This window comes from Schistosoma haematobium, chromosome 3 (assembly GCF_000699445.3).
Source record: "Schistosoma haematobium chromosome 3, whole genome shotgun sequence".
NCBI classification, from domain to species: domain Eukaryota; kingdom Metazoa; phylum Platyhelminthes; class Trematoda; order Strigeidida; family Schistosomatidae; genus Schistosoma; species Schistosoma haematobium.
The window spans coordinates 1126567-1146563 of NC_067198.1; the positions used below are offsets into that span (position 1 = coordinate 1126567).

Here is a 19997-nt window from a genome sequence, read left to right on the forward strand (position 1 = left end):
TCATTTGCATCTACTTGTTCAACTGATTTCTTTGACTAGATTCAGTGTGACGTTGTGTATCAGGTTAGTTTACAATCATGATCATGGGTAACATATCTGTTGAAAATTGGCAGCAAAACAATTAAACAATAAGGATACTAACCGACCACTCTATTTCTGCTCATAGAATTTCCTCTAAACAATAATAAACTATCAGTTCATGATTTTGCGGAGAACGTAGGATTGTCATACACTTTATATCAATAAAAGATCTTGGAGAAATCCAGTTGATCACATCACCTATGATAACAGTTGGAATTGAATAATATTGGTCAACAGTGAACACATGAAGAGACTTTCAAATTTCACAATTCGTCAACTGAAACCGAACAATAGATCTTTGAATATATTTGATAGGACGTACAGCAATCCATCATAATTACTGTACATTCATGCATGTGAGAAAACCACAATTCATTTTACCTAACCACCATACTACTAACATGACAATCAGTAGCATGAAAGTTTGAGAGAATATTTATGCAACGAAATAGAGTGATGCGAGTTACAAAATATACATGTAATTTGATGTGTTGGTGTTGTCGCTTGAAAACATGTTAGCACTTGCAAATAAGAATCAGAAGAACGAATTCACGATCGCATTCATTACATGATGATTTGATTTTGTACAAAACATAGCATAATCATGATTGAACAGAAATTCTGATTGATTCCCATTCAACTATGAATTGTGAACGATAAAATAAAGCGAAATTGATGATTAATGCTTATATGATCCACTCAAGTTGATGAATTTGAGTGGATAGAGAAATGTGCAGTGGTACACATATAATACGTGATTGACAGAAGTCTTATAGCCTTCAGGTACCAGACGAATATAGCACCAAAAAGCACTGATCAGTGAATAAGTATGAATCCTTTCTGTTAGAGAGTAGTTGTGTTTCGAGTAACATAATAGCTCATGTTGCAAATTTGAGTGATGAGTTTGGATCACATGATGCATAACAGTTCCTTCAAGATCGTTATCACACTTTATAGAATTGTATCAAATACGATAAAACCTGAGTTTTGGGCATTTGAGCAACAGCTATCGAATACAGAACATTGCTAAAAGGAATTCAAGTATCACAAAATTAGCATCAAAAATAAACATAAATCGGAATCCGCATCATAGTCAAGTACAAAATATATATAGAATGTAATAACCAGTCTAGTCTGGACGAATCAGGATTATTCACGGCAACACATGGAAACAAGGAGGTTCTTTGTGAAAACGACCATTCAACTGAATTAGAATTAGATGGCTAATGGTTATTATTTTGCACGCATAGCTGAAGCAAAAATGTCTATTGAACTAACACTGCCAAAGTATTTGTTTTCATCAAATTTTATTCTTTCTTTTTAATTACAAAAGTGCTAATGCCATTCATATTGATTCCGTTTGCGTGGGTGATTAATGGTCACGTAAAGAAAGGCGCATAATTAGAAAGAAGGCGAAGGCGTAGAAGAAGAATTATATTGTGCTCACACCACAATTGAATATAGTTCACCTTATATGGTTAATTAGAAAAGAATGTGTTGTGATAGACAACAATAAAGTACAATCAGTGATATATTTCTATCAACAACGAAGGTCAACCGATAGATATTGACAGACAAACTCTAAGATTATTTCATTATAATTGTTTTCATAAAGTATTTTTCACAATGAAGGAACCATATTTGGTTCATCCGGATTAAAATAGATGTGATGATTATGTTTATTATTCAATCATATAATTCTGACTAAATATTCAAGTTACAGTCTTCAATCCACCTATGCGTATACTACATATAACTCAAGGCATTATTGAGACAATCCACATAGGGTGTACATATGCCAATAGGAGATACAATTTTAAGTGATGGTAACGAACATGTGTTGTGTATCAACAAAACAGAAACTATTCATCAACCATGATATGTTTCAATTCAACAGTGTTATATTCCAAAACTATCAAAATATCTTTTCTGGTTGCCAAATACATTGTGATCTCAAATAAAGTGCAGATGTAAAACATCATTATTAACATGGTCAAACTATGGAAGATGAAATAGAAAGAAACAATCAATGATGATCATTATGACAATGAAGTAGTTACGTATCACTGTCGGTCTGACTATCACTCATTATCATTAATTTTTATGTTCTCTGTTCAGTTTGTTCATTCAGTGAATCCTCTCAATACTAAGGATGGTATTATTCTATTATTTTGAGTGTCACATTTCTGACTATCTGTTGATGTAAAATATCTCGAAAGCTATTCATTTCTCATCCTCCTTTAACAAATTTACCTTCTTCATAAACACTGTGGATAGAGTCAGTTAGTTGAATCGCATAACAATATGTTAGATTCATCCGTTTATGTTTCACGTTTCATTTGTAAACAAATACTCCACAGTTCATATCACGTGTACTAATGTGTGCGTGTCCGAGATCTGATACTGATACCCGATGTGCTAAGCACTGAACCTACAACTGACAACACAGAAGCGATATGTGTGAGAAAGTGAATTTGCTTGCCGAATAAAATACGCAAATACTCTATCATTTATCCAACACATTAATTCTCAGTAAACACATACATTTCTTACCCAATCAAATGCACTTGTCCTTCAGGTCACTTATGATTGTCATCGGTATAGCTCCTCACTAGGCTACTTCTCATTGACTATCCACATCAGGTTGATTGATCTTCAGTGAGAAACAGAAATTATTGCGTGAATGTGAATATATATCTATCTCGCAGAGTATTAGATCTGATTGAAAAGCTCATGATTCATTGTTTCAATGTAAAAATGACGGATTGATTCACATTTGAGAACTAGATATCTTACAGTCATTTTGAAGGATACATCTTCCTTTCATTGACATCACGTTCACTTGAATGTGTTCATTATGACTTGAAGTAAACAGATCTGATCACATAATGAGTTGGTATATACAATTTTGAATGCAACAATAACATGTTTATTAATTGTTCTTCATATTCTGTGTAACGATGATGTTCATTTGGTAGATGAAACAGGTCAAGTAACTTATCTGATATATCCGAATGGGAAGATGTCTATTTACTTTGAGAATGTAAGTTTCACTATTGAATGGTGATGTAATGTAATTTCATTGTGCTGTCTCATTTACTTGAGTAATGGCGATTGCGTCTAGATACACTAAACACGAGGAACGCAGAACAAGATTTTATATTATGTAGACAGGTTATATGACATTATAACTTAAACTTCAATGAGGCATTTTATTCTGACATCATTTGTGAACGAGGTTTTGTGTAGAAATTTCACTGATTGAAATCATGAGTCAATTGATGAAATTATTGATCAGTTCGGAGTGTGTAGTTATTTCAATGTCATCGTTTGATGTTTCATCTACTTTGAATACAACTGCTGTTGATTCACTATAATATGGTTCTATGAAAGAACAGATGACATGTTTGAAACTCAATTTGTTTTAAATGATAAGAAGTAATCTGGAAACATTAGTAGTTACTATCCATGGAGTTATTCAAAATGGTATCTCATTTCAAAAGACGTAGATGTTCATGCTACATTGTATCGCCTCGTTTTATTATTGACAGATTGTATATCAGACCTCACTGAAGTTGATGATTAAATTAATTCGGAATACCTGTTTACACTAGGTGAAACATTTTCGAAAGGAAATTGATAGTATTAGCACGCTTATTTTGAATGTGAATAATTGTCTTTGAATATGATAACCTGAATGATGACACACTACTGAAATGATTAGTTGCTTTTGATGTATGTGGTTGTGTGTTTCCGATGGTTGTTTTCAGATACCCAATGAAATTGATGAAAGCAATTTACAGTCGTGGATTGATTATCGACACCATTGTATAGATGATACAACGAACAGTAAGAAACATTTTACCGTTACATTTCTGAATGTTACAATGTACAGTGATGTACATCGACGATCATCTGTTACCATTATATTACATTCTGAATCCACGTCAGTGTTATGTTGATACTTCTTGAACCAATATTCAATTGTTTTACGTGATAAAAGAATCACAGTGTAAGTCACTGATGAAGTTGCTGGATGTTTCAGACGACGTCTACTGAATATTGAAGAACTGTAATTAACTATATTGAAACTAATCTGTAACTCTCCATGTTGACTAGTTGTAATCCGAAATGTGAAATAATTTTTGATGAATCAGTCATATTCTCTTGGAGTGTTGAACTACCTCCATTTTATTCAAATTCAACGATGTTTCTTATTTTGTTCACAAGTTAAATGATGCACACCACTTGTTATAATTTCAATAGAAATCGTAAATTGAAGTGTTTGTTCTTTTGTTCAATCAGACTCTATGTTCGAATCGTACAATCGAATTAACATTCCAGTAAACTTGATCAACCATCGTACTTTGGTGGAGTTTGAACCGAATACAGGTATGTCATAAGTGATTTGATCAGTATTGACCATTTTCACATTTGAACACTTTAAGTTGATTACTTCAAATGAAGAATTCCAAGTGAGATTCTAGTCCGTTATGCAAACATCTATCTCAACGGGCGTTCTGCTCTCTATGAATGCCGGAGAATATTAAGCATTTTATAGATACATTTCTTTAAGGTTTCTTTTATTCAATCACTTTTAATACAATCATCATGTTCTTTTGTTATATTGAAACTTGTTACATTAAAGATTCAAAAGAAACATGTCTATATGCATCTGCTTTTTGCAGAAACACTCATTCTACTAGACCACTGGATCTGTATACAGCGTTGTTAATGCGTAACCTCAATCAATTCACGAAATCGCGCGACCATCTTCTATTTTACCGAGGTAGACACCTGTTTCTACTTTGTGGATTGGTTGAGGTTACACATTAATACTATTAGTTGCCGGCTCAGTGGTTCAGTAGGCTAAGCATTTGCGCGTGAGATTGAAGGCTTTGAGTTCAAATCCCGTGGGGTGCGAGATTGTGGATGTGCACTGTTGTGGATTCGCACAAAAGCATTGCTTCCATTCATTGCTTCCAGCTTTTCAAACGTGGTCTAACATCAATCGAATCATGATCTCAATCAATAACTTGACAATGTCCACTAGCTCTATACAGTGATATATATACTCTAGAATCCAATCTACGGTTTGGATGGTGAAGAATAGCCTTCCGGGGTCTTTAGACACACGCCCTTTCCCGTCGAAATCAAAACAAGTAATCGGGTAATAGCGGTCCTATAATTCATCATAAATTTAAATGTAAATCGTTACCTAAACAAATATTACCACCCGGCTATTCAACCAATAGTTGTTCAATCAATCAAATCTAAATTACAATAAATAAAGAAGTTGATAGAAGATGAGGGAAAATTACCAGTCACAACAAATGAACGTTATTCTACCCTGGCTGGATAGAACACACACACAAAAGGAGGAGCAAATCAATATGGCTACCGCCAAGAACAAGTGTCAAGTAGAACAACACAGATGCAGCTCGGGAAGAAACACAAACTTAGTGAATGCGTAAGAAAAACAAAAACTATAATAAAAAATACAAGTATTAACAATTTAATGTAATCAAAAGACAACAATGTACAACTAAGGGGATCAATAGGAACAAAGCACAAGTATATACATGGAGGGATTTTCACCAACACAAAACATTCAAAATGGATCTTACACCGGCCCCCGAAATCCCTCCATATCACGCAAGCTATCTTGATGCCTATGGTCATGGTTAATTATATAACATATCACACTACAGGAACGAGTAGGACTTACAACAGGACGCCTACTAGACCTACTTACATTGATATGCGAGGAACTAGTTCGAGCCTTCCAGGAGGCATAATCTACGTATATCTCTTCTGACTAATCCACTGTTCGTACGAACAACCACTGTCCTAACTCTTCCGTCGTCATCTATTTTACAATCTTCAGCCTAGACGTGCTTGGGATCAGTGAAACACATTGGACGCAAGTTGGACAACAACGACTGACTTCAGAGGAGCTTCTGTTTTACTCCGGCCATGAAGAAGAAAATGCCCCACATACAAAAGGAGTAATATTGATGCTGTCCAAACAAACACAAAATTCACTTTTAGGTTGGGAATCTCATGGACCAAGGATAGGCAAAGCCTCCTTCAAAACAATGAAAGAGGACATTTCAATGAACATCATCCAATGCTATTCGCCTACCAACGACTACAATGAGGACACTTAATATCAATTCTACAATAGTCTGCAGTCAATCATCGAGAAAAGTAATAGATTGGCCATAGCACTGTTAAATAATATGACAAATAAATTGTAGTGTCCCAATTGTACTGATTATTTGAATGCCCTCGTTGATGAATAGCACTGTTGTTGACCAGTCATTTTTTATCGTAAATGTGCATCCTGTACACGTTGACTCGATATTATTTAAAGTTATAAGCAACAGAAGCAGAAACGGGTGGTGGCTAGCAGTGGAATATCACTTTATCCCCTTTAAAAAAACTCACCAGGTTGGTGTACTTGCATCACAGAGTTGGTGTTCACCCTGAGACTCAAAATCAGTACCATTTACTGCAAACATCGCGTCATCTCATCAGACAATAAATGTAGATACACATTGAATCATGAAAACAGTTTCAGACATGAATATAAAGATGAGCACTGACTTGGTAAACTGGATTTTTAGAAATCATTTCCTCATCATGTTGTTGAATGCTTTGATTGTGACAAAATGGGACGCATTAAGTTAGTGTGTAAGACTACTGTGAGTGTTCATTGTTGAGAGGTCTCATGCTAGAACATGCCGGCTATCATGTTCTTCTAGTATTTCGATGGTGGTCCGACGTAGATCAATCATCACTTTAATGAACTTCCGATAATGTTCTAGTGATTGCGAATTCTTGTATTCTCATTTGGTTAATTGTATTCAAAAACGTATAAAACGTATATAAGGATCTGCTTTCTATTCAAAAGACTGATTCGTTTGTTTGTTTCTTTATAACTGATGAAGAATCAGTGTTGTAATTGACATCGTTTGTTGAGGAGTAGCAACATTATTTTGATGAGTAGAGTGAAATAATTGAACAGACATGTAGAACATGCGAAGTGCAATTCAGTGTACTTTGATGAAAGTACTGATATGCACTGATTAATCACATAGTAGTGTGAAATATCATGTTTTTCTGGCTATAAAAGCAGACGTAGCGGCAACTGCAAGGATGCTCCACATTCTCTTCGATAAGATTTGGGATGAGGAACAAGTACCGAAAGACTGGAAAGAAGGACTTCTGATCAAAATACCGAAGAAAGGCGATTTCAGCAACTGTGATAACTACAGGGGCATCACTCTTCTCTCAATACCGGGAAAAGTCTTCAACTGGGTATTGTTAAACAGGATGAAGGACTGCGTAGACTCCCAACTTCGAGACCAACAGGCAGGATTCCGTAAGGATAGATCGTGTACAGACCAAATCGCAACTCTACGGATCATTGTGGAACAATCAATTGAATGGAATTCATCACTCCACATCAACTTCATTGACTACGATAAAGCATTTGATAGCGTGGACAGAACAACACTATGGAAGCTTCTTCGATACTACGGCGTGCCTCAGAAGATTGTCAATATCATAGGGAATTCTTATGATGGATTAAACTGCAACATCGTGCAGTTAACTTCATTTTGACCTATAAACTATTGATATAATATTTGATATACATAAATGATACTCAGCTTAGTAATTACAGTCTCCCACATTCACAGCCACATTCTCACTGGATCTTGTACAAATGATATCTTTTATTTTATCGAGTGAGGTGGTCGGTTCGCCTTGTAAATAAACGAGATATGTTTGAAATAAATGATTTGCATAGTGGAAGCTGTTCATGGAGTCCTGAACTTAAATTGCAACGCTCGGAAGAAAATTCAGTGATTTTGTATCCAGGTAAATCTGCTTGTTCCTACATGTGTTCTCGTTGACTACAGTAGTACTGGTGGTAGTATTGGTAATGATGTGAGAATTTTAATGCATGTTCGAAAGTTGGTACATTCATATGTCGAGTAATACGTAGTTCTGCACTTCATTTAGTTTACAAAAACGAATGTCAATACCAAATGATTGATATATCGTAAAACATTAAATTGCTTGAACAATTCAATCTACTTCACTCGGCCATCATATTCAATCTCAGTCATTATAATCAATGAGAAAAACGTTTAGGCAAAAATAAGGTGTATCTATGCAAAATATCGGGTAACGATGCGCTTATTTATCATAGTGTTGCAACTAGTGTGATGAGAAGAAGAATTGAGTAACAAACACTCATGAATGCGTTCAGCACAGCAGGGCAATACTGACAACCGAATCTTTCTGGATGCATAAATGCTTACTTACTTACGCCTATTACTCCCAATGGAGTATAGGCCGCCAACCAGCATTCTACAATCCACTCTGTCCTCCACCTTCTTTTCTAGTTCCATCCAATTCTTGTTCATTTTTCTCATGTCTATCTCCATTTCTCGGCGAAATGTGTTCTTCTTTGGTCTTCCTCTATTCCTTTGGCCTTGAGGATTCCATGTGAGGGCTTGTCTTGTGACGCTTTTAGGTCCTTTCCAGAATGTGTGTCCCATCCACTTCCTGGCTGATGCGTGACTGATGTGCATTGAGTTCGGATCTCGCGGGTTGCTGGATCGTGTGTGCGCACTGCTGAGGAGTCCTGTACTAGGACGAAACGGCCACCCAGTGCTTCCAGGTTTTCCATGGTGGTTTAGCTTCAATTGGCTCATGATTTCAATCAGTGAAACTTCTAAAATATCTACCAAATCCCTTCTGAGAGAGTCTTCATTATATTTACGTTGATAATGTACATAGAATCTAATAACCAGTCTAGTCTGGACGAATCAGGATTATTCACGGCAACACATGGAAACAAGGAGGTTCTTTGTGAAAACCACCATTCAACTGAATTAGAATTAGATGGCTAATGGTTATTATTTTGCACGCATAGCTGAAGCAAAAATGTCTATTGAACTAACACTGCCAAAGTATTTGTTTTCATCAAATTTTATTCTTTCTTTTTAATTACAAAAGTGCTAATGCCATTCATATTGATTCCGTTTGCGTGGGTGATTAATGGTCACGTAAAGAAAGGCGCATAATTAGAAAGAAGGCGAAGGCGTAGAAGAAGAATTATATTGTGCTCACACCACAATTGAATATAGTTCACCTTATATGGTTAATTAGAAAAGAATGTGTTGTGATAGACAACAATAAAGTACAATCAGTGATATATTTCTATCAACAACGAAGGTCAACCGATAGATATTGACAGACAAACTCTAAGATTATTTCATTATAATTGTTTTCATAAAGTATTTTTCACAATGAAGGAACCATATTTGGTTCATCCGGATTAAAATAGATGTGATGATTATGTTTATTATTCAATCATATAATTCTGACTAAATATTCAAGTTACAGTCTTCAATCCACCTATGCGTATACTACATATAACTCAAGGCATTATTGAGACAATCCACATAGGGTGTACATATGCCAATAGGAGATACAATTTTAAGTGATGGTAACGAACATGTGTTGTGTATCAACAAAACAGAAACTATTCATCAACCATGATATGTTTCAATTCAACAGTGTTATATTCCAAAACTATCAAAATATCTTTTCTGGTTGCCAAATACATTGTGATCTCAAATAAAGTGCAGATGTAAAACATCATTATTAACATGGTCAAACTATGGAAGATGAAATAGAAAGAAACAATCAATGATGATCATTATGACAATGAAGTAGTTACGTATCACTGTCGGTCTGACTATCACTCATTATCATTAATTTTTATGTTCTCTGTTCAGTTTGTTCATTCAGTGAATCCTCTCAATACTAAGGATGGTATTATTCTATTATTTTGAGTGTCACATTTCTGACTATCTGTTGATGTAAAATATCTCGAAAGCTATTCATTTCTCATCCTCCTTTAACAAATTTACCTTCTTCATAAACACTGTGGAAAGAATCAGTTAGTTCAATCGCATATCGAACCACCGGTGTTGTTTACGAAATTAAGAGAACGAAAAGCGAATGTCCGGTGCTTTAACCGGATTGCTGGACACGGAGGGTCCGCCAAGGGGAGTTGAAAAACCGTGATTCCAAACCAATGGTGCACATGGACTCCAGTATCCCGAAGGAACAAATGGCTTATGAACAAAACGGTGGTGATTGGCTACCATAGAACTGCATCTGCTGACGTTGCTCCATTGCCTTGTGGATCAGACCTTCAGGTCGAAGGCTCCAGGTGTGGACCCCTAAGAAAACCAACTGCTTCGGTCTGGGCACCCGGGCAGTATCACAGCCCTCACACATATCAAATGAGCTTTGTTTGGTGCATATGCATTTGGTGCCTCCTTGTACCAATATCTATGTGTTAGAATAAATAATGGAATAATTCATTTGTGAAAGTCTAAAACTGTTATTCATTCACCACAGTGTTAACTCGTCACATTTAACTTGATATAAAAATATATCTATTACGTACTCGTATTACTATGATTTAGTCGTATTATTCAACACAGATGACAGTTACTATGGGCTATAACGAGGTTTTGAAATAATTCAAGGGAACACATTTCAATAGAAATCAGTTTACTTCTTATAAACAAAGATGGATAGTGGGCAGATACAAGTCAAACAATACCAAATGAATTTTAAATTCATCCTATTGCACAAGCAAGTGGCTATCAGGACCCAATAGCTGAGTGGATAACGCAATGACGTTTGAAACGAATGATACTGAGTTCAAGTCTCAGAGTGAACATCAACTCTCGGAGATGCAGGTACATCCAGCTGACGAGTCCCAAATAGGACGAAGTGACACGCGTACTGGATCCCACCGCTAACCACTATCCATCTTTGCTTACAAAAAAGCTTGTGAATTAAGGCAATATCGAGACACACACACAGTATGCACATATGCCAATAACAGACTGATCAATTGCTGTCTTAAACCTCAATGGAATAATACAAGCAAAACAATATCAAGCTAATCAGTTTACCTCTTTTGCATTCAAACATTTTCTTAGCTTTCTAGTACAATTATCACTAATGTAATTACAAATCTGTGTCGTTTTCCAAAAAATCCCTTACCATTCTTTTTACTTTACTTTCTATGATGTTATAGATTTTCTCTTATCACAATCACTGACGAATTCAATCTACGTAACTAAACTAATTCAGAAAGGAATTTTGTAAAGAATATAGTAATTTAATAGTTGAGTTCATGAATCAACTAAAGCTAGACCACTATGGAAAACCTGGAAGCACTAGACGACCGTTATGTCCTAATATGGGACTCATCAGCAGTGTTCATTCAGGATTCCGCCAGCGAGATTTGAATTCAGGACTTTCAGTCTCATGCGTGAACGCTTAACCTCTAAATCACTGATCCCTCAATCAGCAGTGTTAATCTCTGACACCAACCAATCCGCGCAATTCTGCCACAGTTCATCATTGTCTTCAGTAAGTTTCTATCTCACAATAGACCAGGTTGAACTCCACTGGTTGTAGTTTCTGATTAAAACTCCAGGAAACACCTCTTGAAGCCAGTCACTAATGAGCATATAATGATTATGATCAGAAAGGCGTTTTGTAGAGACGTTAGTATGTGTGATCACTAGACAAATTGTCATTCCACTTTCTATGTCCATATCTCTAAACAGACATTAACACTGTCATATGATGGTTGAATAGAATGATTATGACTTTATTCTCAAGTTACAATCTTAATATTAAACACGGATAGAACCGTTTGATACCACTTTCTCAATAAAATAAAATTCGAATATTAAAATGCAAATTTCAACAACCAATCGAAATAGTTTATGCCATATTGATTTCAACCAATCAGATTACAAGAGTTAAGCAAATATAACCACCAATCAAATGTTTATTATTGTAGAACACATGAGCACATATTTTATTTCTATCCAATAATATTCCATCAATAGAGGTAAGAAATTTCAACCACCTTGTGAATAATTGTCAGCACACATCTTTAATAGTAGGTAGAAGAATATTGAACAATGATGAAGTTGATCTTGCACAATTATCGATTCACAATAAACACATAAATATGTGACACATGATCTTTCTTATTGGTTGTTTTGAATCATCAAATCATACAGAAAGAAGTGAACTCAAAAAAAGTCTATATAAACCTGAGAAACCATTTCAATATCATTCTACTCTCTTAAACAAGAAGAAGATGAAGTAAGTGTCAAGTGAAACGATTCAATAAATGAATGAAGCATATTCATTCCAATTTGATGACACTAATCTATAATGTTATGTTCATTTTCAATGTTACAGATTTACTCTTCCATCTTGTTTGTTGGTCATTGTATTCACTAAGCTATTCGACTGTCAGAACACTTGTGGACGTATAAAAGATGTCAAATATGAAAAGATAATTTCTCAAAATACTACATACAGTTATGTAAGTAACCAATTAGATGTTAATTTCACATATATACACAGTCTGATCATTATGAATATTTTCAAAGAATTCATCTTGATCAACCCAATCCTATTCAAAGTGGAACTTTTGTCAAGAGTAAAATTTCTTCTGAAGTAAGTTGATACCATTTTGTAATAGATGGTACTAACACGAATGTGTGTGTGTACACTTTTAGATGGTTAAACCGAAATTCCAGTTTAAATATTACGGTAAAATAGTCAATGGATTGACAATGATTGATTCTGGTAAGAGAATAATTTTCTTGATACTAAGTTCTGTTAATCATATTGAATCATATTTCTTAAACTCACAATTGAATGAGACTATGCATTATGGACAACGTTTGAGCAACAATAAAGTAATGTTGATGACGTCCACCGACTGACTACTACTTAATGAGGGTTATAGATTAGTTTGAGGAACTAAGATGAAGATTTACTGATGATGGTTAGGGGTAGGAATTGTATTGTAAATGTTCGTCACAAATCTGTTCATTCATTCACTGTAAATTATCATTCCAAATTGTATGTTGTAATGGCTTTGCATCGTTTATCAATCATCTTTGTAACCGTTATGTTGTGATAGAAATCTCAATGTTATGTGAAATGAGAAGACAATAAGAAGTGGCAACTACAGTTTATTAGCGGATAGATAGCCCAGTTAACAAAGCACTTCGAGCGAATTTGATGGAGTAAGAAGAATGTGTGTGTGTATGCGAGCAAATACAGAAGCGAATTATTTATGATCAGCTAGTCAAAGCAAAGGCTAATAATAGGATTCGAGTACCATGTTATACACGAGGAAGAGAATGATCCATAATCGATATTTAAGCGATCAACATTTAAGCTAGAGTCTGTCTCGTGATCAAGATACATGTTTATACAGATATGGTAGTGATGATAATAGTACAGAGAAATACACGAATCGTTACTGTTCGAATCACATTGTCTGTCATCTAAGTTAACAAAAGGGCTTAACTTAAATGTAACCATAATCGAAATTAACTGTAAATGGGTTGTTATTATCCATCCATTTAATAAATACAGGTTTAATGGAAACTTTCGGAGACAAATTAATGGGACAAATTAAAATCTTTGAAAAGATCTCCTTTGGAGACACACCTGAGATTCTGAATGAAAGTGAGTCGTTCTATTATTGAATAAACATGCTTTTCTCTTTCAAATTTTTCACTAGTTAACTTGATTATACGCAATGATTGTATTGGTTTGTGTGTTTCAGTGCTCGAACATTCCTTCACAATATGTAGTCATTACTGTCAGGTACAAATGTAAAATAAGACGAGGATTCACTTCCAAACAAACACAAATTGATTGATGAGAAATAACTTAAAGTTACCATTACGTAGGTTCCAGTCTATCTGAACTATAGTACAAAAGATATTACAATGTCTCGATAAATCTCAGTAGATTCAATGAACCTAACTGACCACATGCACAACAATAAGTGAATTCCTGCGTTATGACAGATTGTCTTATTGAGATATATGAACTACTAAAATGTATTTGATGTCCTCCATCTCTTTTCTGGCACTCACTTGATCCATAAAGGTTTAATGTCGCTTAGTTGTTGTCTGCAGACCATAGGATATTCAACACTTTCTAAATTATCGTATTTGTATGAGTATGAAATTTGAACTAATGCCTTTCCCTGAAATAGCGAATCAAACGAACGACCATGAATAGTCCGTTACAACGAAATGATTTACTTAAAATAGAACACCCAGGGTATGAACTCAAGTAGAATTTCTCAGTTCAACTTCATCTATTTCGGTGATTCAGCACAATTATTGACGTCGGAATAACATTTCTGAATGATAATTAGCTTAATTGAGAATAAGCTGTTCTATCGGATTTATAGAAGTTATGATGGTTTTACGCAACTGTTGCTGGTGGAAAGACTTGTTAAGTCCACGAATTAATCTTAAGTTCCTAGAACCAACGTTATAAGAGTAAAATATTCTTCTCCATTGTTTGAATTGAAAATGTTCATTATAATTAACAATCGTTCAAATCGCATCATCAGGGTTCATTGATCATTCAACTGCATCCATTTACTCAAATCCTAAAGGGAAGAACATGACATATGTTCAAACTCATTCTATGTTAAAATGTATGTTTATTATTAAAAGAGATAGACATTTAATATACATATCCGTAAATACTCATTTAATATTCATTTTATCAGCCGAATTATTCGCTGTCAAATGGTCTCTTCAGGAGAATACAAATTCTGGTGGTAAGTAAAATCAATTGCAAAGAATCATTTTCATTGACAAACTCAAACAGAACTTGATGAGAGGACTGTTATGAGTAGGCAACCGAGAGCAGAGATTGATACATGGTGAGCGACAACACAGAAGTGATGTGTGTGACAAAGTGAATTTGGCTTCTCAATAAAATGCACAAATACTTTTTCGTGTATCCAACACAATAATTCTCAGTAAACACATACATTTCTTACCCAATCAAATGCACTTGTCCTTCAGGTCACTTATGATTGTCATCGGTATAGCTCCTCACTAGGCTACTTCTCATTGACTATCCACATCAGGTTGATTGATCTTCAGTGAGAAACAGAAATTATTGCGTGAATGTGAATATATATCTATCTCGCAGAGTATTAGATCTGATTGAAAAGCTCATGATTCATTGTTTCAATGTAAAAATGACGGATTGATTCACATTTGAGAACTAGATATCTTACAGTCATTTTGAAGGATACATCTTCCTTTCATTGACATCACGTTCACTTGAATGTGTTCATTATGACTTGAAGTAAACAGATCTGATCACATAATGAGTTGGTATATACAATTTTGAATGCAACAATAACATGTTTATTAATTGTTCTTCATATTCTGTGTAACGATGATGTTCATTTGGTAGATGAAACAGGTCAAGTAACTTATCTGATATATCCGAATGGGAAGATGTCTATTTACTTTGAGAATGTAAGTTTCACTATTGAATGGTGATGTAATGTAATTTCATTGTGCTGTCTCATTTACTTGAGTAATGGCGATTGCGTCTAGATACACTAAACACGAGGAACGCAGAACAAGATTTTATATTATGTAGACAGGTTATATGACATTATAACTTAAACTTCAATGAGGCATTTTATTCTGACATCATTTGTGAACGAGGTTTTGTGTAGAAATTTCACTGATTGAAATCATGAGTCAATTGATGAAATTATTGATCAGTTCGGAGTGTGTAGTTATTTCAATGTCATCGTTTGATGTTTCATCTACTTTGAATACAACTGCTGTTGATTCACTATAATATGGTTCTATGAAAGAACAGATGACATGTTTGAAACTCAATTTGTTTTAAATGATAAGAAGTAATCTGGAAACATTAGTAGTTACTATCCATGGAGTTATTCAAAATGGTATCTCATTTCAAAAGACGTAGATGTTCATGCTACATTGTATCGCCTCGTTTTATTATTGACAGATTGTATATCAGACCTCACTGAAGTTGATGACTAAACTAAGTTAGAATAGCTGTAAAGACTAGGTGAAATATCCTCGAAAAGAAACTGATGATACTAGTTTGCCTAATTTGAATGTGATTAATTGTCTTTGAATATGAAGACCTGAATGATGACACACTACTGAAATGAATAGTTACTCTTGATGTATGTGGTTGTGTGTTTAACAGATCTTAATTCATATTTCTGATGGTTGTTTTCAGATACCCAAGGAAAATGATGAAAGCAATTTACAGTCGTGGATTGATTATCGACACCATTGTATAGATGATACAACGAACAGTAAGAAACATTTTACCGTTACATTTCTGAATGTTTCAATGTGCAGTGTTGTACATCGACAACCATCTGTTACTATTATATAACTTTCTATCTCCAAACAGTTATCAAAGTGTCATCATAGAGGTCTAATCTAGTCTATTACACTGACTTAATTTCGCTTTCTATCAGTCTACATCGATCGATTGTTCCGTGTGTGAAATAAATTGATCGGAATATCACTGAATTATTGAAAATAAATGTTCGGAATAAAGTCGGAATACTTTCCATGGAGGGAGGTTGGCACTATTCAAACTTTATTGCTTTTCGATATATCAACGTCAGTATTATGTTGATGCTTCCTGAAACAGTATTCAATTGTTTTACGTGATAAAAGAATCACAGTGTAAGTCACTGATGAAATTGCTGGATGTTTCAGACGACGTCTACTGAATATTGAAGAACTGTAATTAACCTTTATTGAAACTAAACTGTAACTCTCCATGTTGACTAGTTGTAATCCGAAATGTGAAATAATTTTTGATGAACCAGACATATTCTCTTGGAGTGTTGAACTACCTCCATTTTATTCAAACTCAACGATGTTTCTTATTTTGTTCACAAGTTAAATGATACACACCACTTGTTATAATTTCAATAGAAATCGTAAATTGAAGTGTTTGTTCTTTTGTTCAATCAGACTCTATGTTCGAATCGTACAATCGAATTAACATTCCAGTACACTTGATCAACCATCGTACTTTGGTGGAGTTTGAACCGAATACAGGTATGTCATAAGTGATTTGATCAGTATTGACCATTTTCACATTTGAACACTTTAAGTTGATTACTTCAAATGAAGAATTCCAAGTGAGATTCTAGTCCGTTATGCAAACATCTATCTCAACGACGTTCTGTTCACTATGAATGACTTCTTTTCGATTCGTTGTTCAATCTTCAACATGACAAATCAAACTTGATTGATATTTTAGTCTTCGTTTTGTTCAATATTACGTAATCACAGTGTCATAAAACCGACGGATAAGATGATACAATTGGTAAATAAAATTTATCGACAGTTAATTGAGGATGCATTGACAAGGCAGTGTGCCATTGTTCATTCATTTAGTGCATGTGATATCGAATTTTCCTCAAATATTGATTGTAATTACCTTGTGTTAGCGGGACATAGATTGGATTAAAGCATGGTCAATGTACGAGTGCTTTGGCGCATGCTGATTGGCTAATTCTTATTTAATCAGCACTAGTCGATACTTGCAGAACATTCTAGAATCTCCTCAATGTAAAAACTATAAATATACACAAATGTTTTTCCTATTGTGCTTCTTCTTCTTCTTCTTACTTCCATCTAACCTTGTTATTTGGAATAGAATCGGTTTTCCTGTTCAACCATGTTCTGATTTGGCGACTTGTCGAGTGAATTGATGTCGGAGAATATTAAGCAGTTTATAGATACATTTCTTTAAGGTTTCTTTTATTCAATCACTTGTAATACAATCATCATGTTCTTTTGTTTTATAGAAACCTGTTACATTAAAGATTCAAAAGAAACATGTCTATCTGCATCTAAACCGAATATGACATGTTATTGGTGTTCAACAGCGAATACATGTACCAATGGTCTTGATACACATATTGATCATTGGATGGAAAATGATTGTCATCCCACTGTAAGTAACCATTAAACTTAACAACGTTTTCTTTCTTTTTTGATTGTGATCATGAACCAATTGATGTTATAGCACCATTGACAATCTGGAAGCAATGGAAGGCCCTTTCGCCCTATTGTGGGACTCCTTAACAGCGCGCATCCACAATCTTGCTCGCGGGATTCAAACTCGCACCCTCCAGCCTTGTTCACAAACGCTCAATCTACTAGACCACTGGATCGGTATACAACGGTGTTAATGTGTAACCTCAATCAACTCACGAAATCGCGCGACCATCTTCTATTGTACTGAGGTAGACACCTGTTTCTACTTCGTGGATTGGTTGAGGTTATATATTACCAACATTTTATACCGACGCTGTGGTGTAGTATGTTAAGCGCTTGCCCGTAAGTCTGAAGGCCCTGAGTTAGAATCTCGTCCATTGCTTCCAGCTTTTCAATAGTGGTCTAACATCAATCGGTTCATGATCTCAATCAATAACTTGACAATGTCCACAACCTCTAAACTGATCCATACATATATCTATGTTGTTTTGTTTATTTCATTTCAGAAATCATATGTTTACGTATATGTAATAATAGCATTAGTTTCATGTTTCGTGATTGTATGTGCTGGATTTGTCATATGGTTTAAATTATTTAAAGGAAAATAAATGTAATTTATGTTCTACAGAAACATTTACACATATGAATAGAACTATATTTTGTAGTTCATTTCACTAGTTTAGATATTAGTTTATGCACTTTTCTATGATCAATTATGTAATCAATTATGTAATGTTGTTTTGCTGTTTTGTTTTGTTTGCTCTGTTTTGTTTTAATCGAATATTAAACATGGTTTTCATTATATATGTGATTGTTTTCATTTGATCCAAAGTAATTTGTGTTACACCGTTGGATATAGGTCGGGTCAGCGGTCTAGTGGGTTGAGTATTTTGTGCACAAGGCTGAAGGTCCTAGGTTCAAATTCCGCGAACAAGATTGTGGATGAGCACTGTTGAGGAGTCACACAATAGGAGGAAATAGTCGTTCATTGTTTCCAGGTTTTCAATGCTGGTCTATCGTCAATCGGTTCATGATCTCAATCAATAACTTAATAATATACACAACCCTATACTGATAATTACCATGTGCTCACTAGTGAATAGCTTCTTGAGGGGATTCTCACAGGTTTAGCGAAAAGCCGAGACCAGTGTAGCTATTCCGAGTAAAGCGATTCAGTGGTTCATTAGGTTGAGCGTTTGTAAATAAACACATCCCTTCTTCGTTATTGTTTGCTTATTGAAAGCTCAATGACAAATTATAGTTAATACAGTTTTATGAATACGGATTGTGAAAAGAACTCTAGATAGCAAAGCCAATACACAAGTAGAACTGTGAAAAAGTGTAGGTTGAATAAAGTAGTACTAGTTTGGCCATAGCACTGTTCAATAATATGACAAATAAACTGTAGTGTACCATTCCTATTAATTACTTGAATGCCCTCGTTGATGAATAGCACTGTTGTTGACCAGTGTTTTTATCGTAAATATGCATCCTGTACACGTTGACTCGATATTATTTAAAGTTATAAGCAACAGAAGCAGAAACGGGTGGTGGCTAGCAATGGAATATCACTTTATCCCATTTAAAACTCACCAGGTTGGTGTACTTGCATCACAGAGTTGGTGTTCACCCTGAGACTCAAAATCAGTACCGTTTACTGCAAACATCGCGTCATCTCATCAGACAATAAATGTAGATACACATTGAATCATGAAAACAGTTTCAGACATGAATATAAAGATGAGCACTGACTTGGTAAACTGGATTTTTAGAAATCATTTCCTCATCATGTTGTTGAATGCTTTGATTGTGACAAAATGGGACGCATTAAGTTAGTGTGTAAGACTACTGTGAGTGTTCATTGTTGAGAGGTCTCATGCTAGAACATGCCGGCTATCATGTTCTTCTAGTATTTCGATGGTGGTCCGACGT

At 34.8% G+C, this 19997-nt stretch overlaps 1 protein-coding gene across 1 annotated transcript; it reads left to right on the plus strand.

Annotated features, from left to right (window-relative positions):
• Positions 1 to 12576: 12576 nt before the first annotated feature.
• MS3_00004764 (uncharacterized protein) lies at positions 12577 to 19163 on the plus strand. The gene is made up of 7 exons (XM_051212737.1): positions 12577 to 12669; positions 12732 to 12801; positions 13603 to 15527; positions 16276 to 16354; positions 17031 to 17117; positions 17873 to 18021; positions 18572 to 19163. Exons 3-7 carry the CDS (start codon positions 15507 to 15509, stop codon positions 18671 to 18673), a joined length of 438 nt encoding a protein of 145 aa, XP_051068638.1. The 5' UTR covers positions 12577 to 12669; positions 12732 to 12801; positions 13603 to 15506; the 3' UTR covers positions 18674 to 19163.
• The last annotated feature ends 834 nt before the right edge of the window (positions 19164 to 19997 follow it).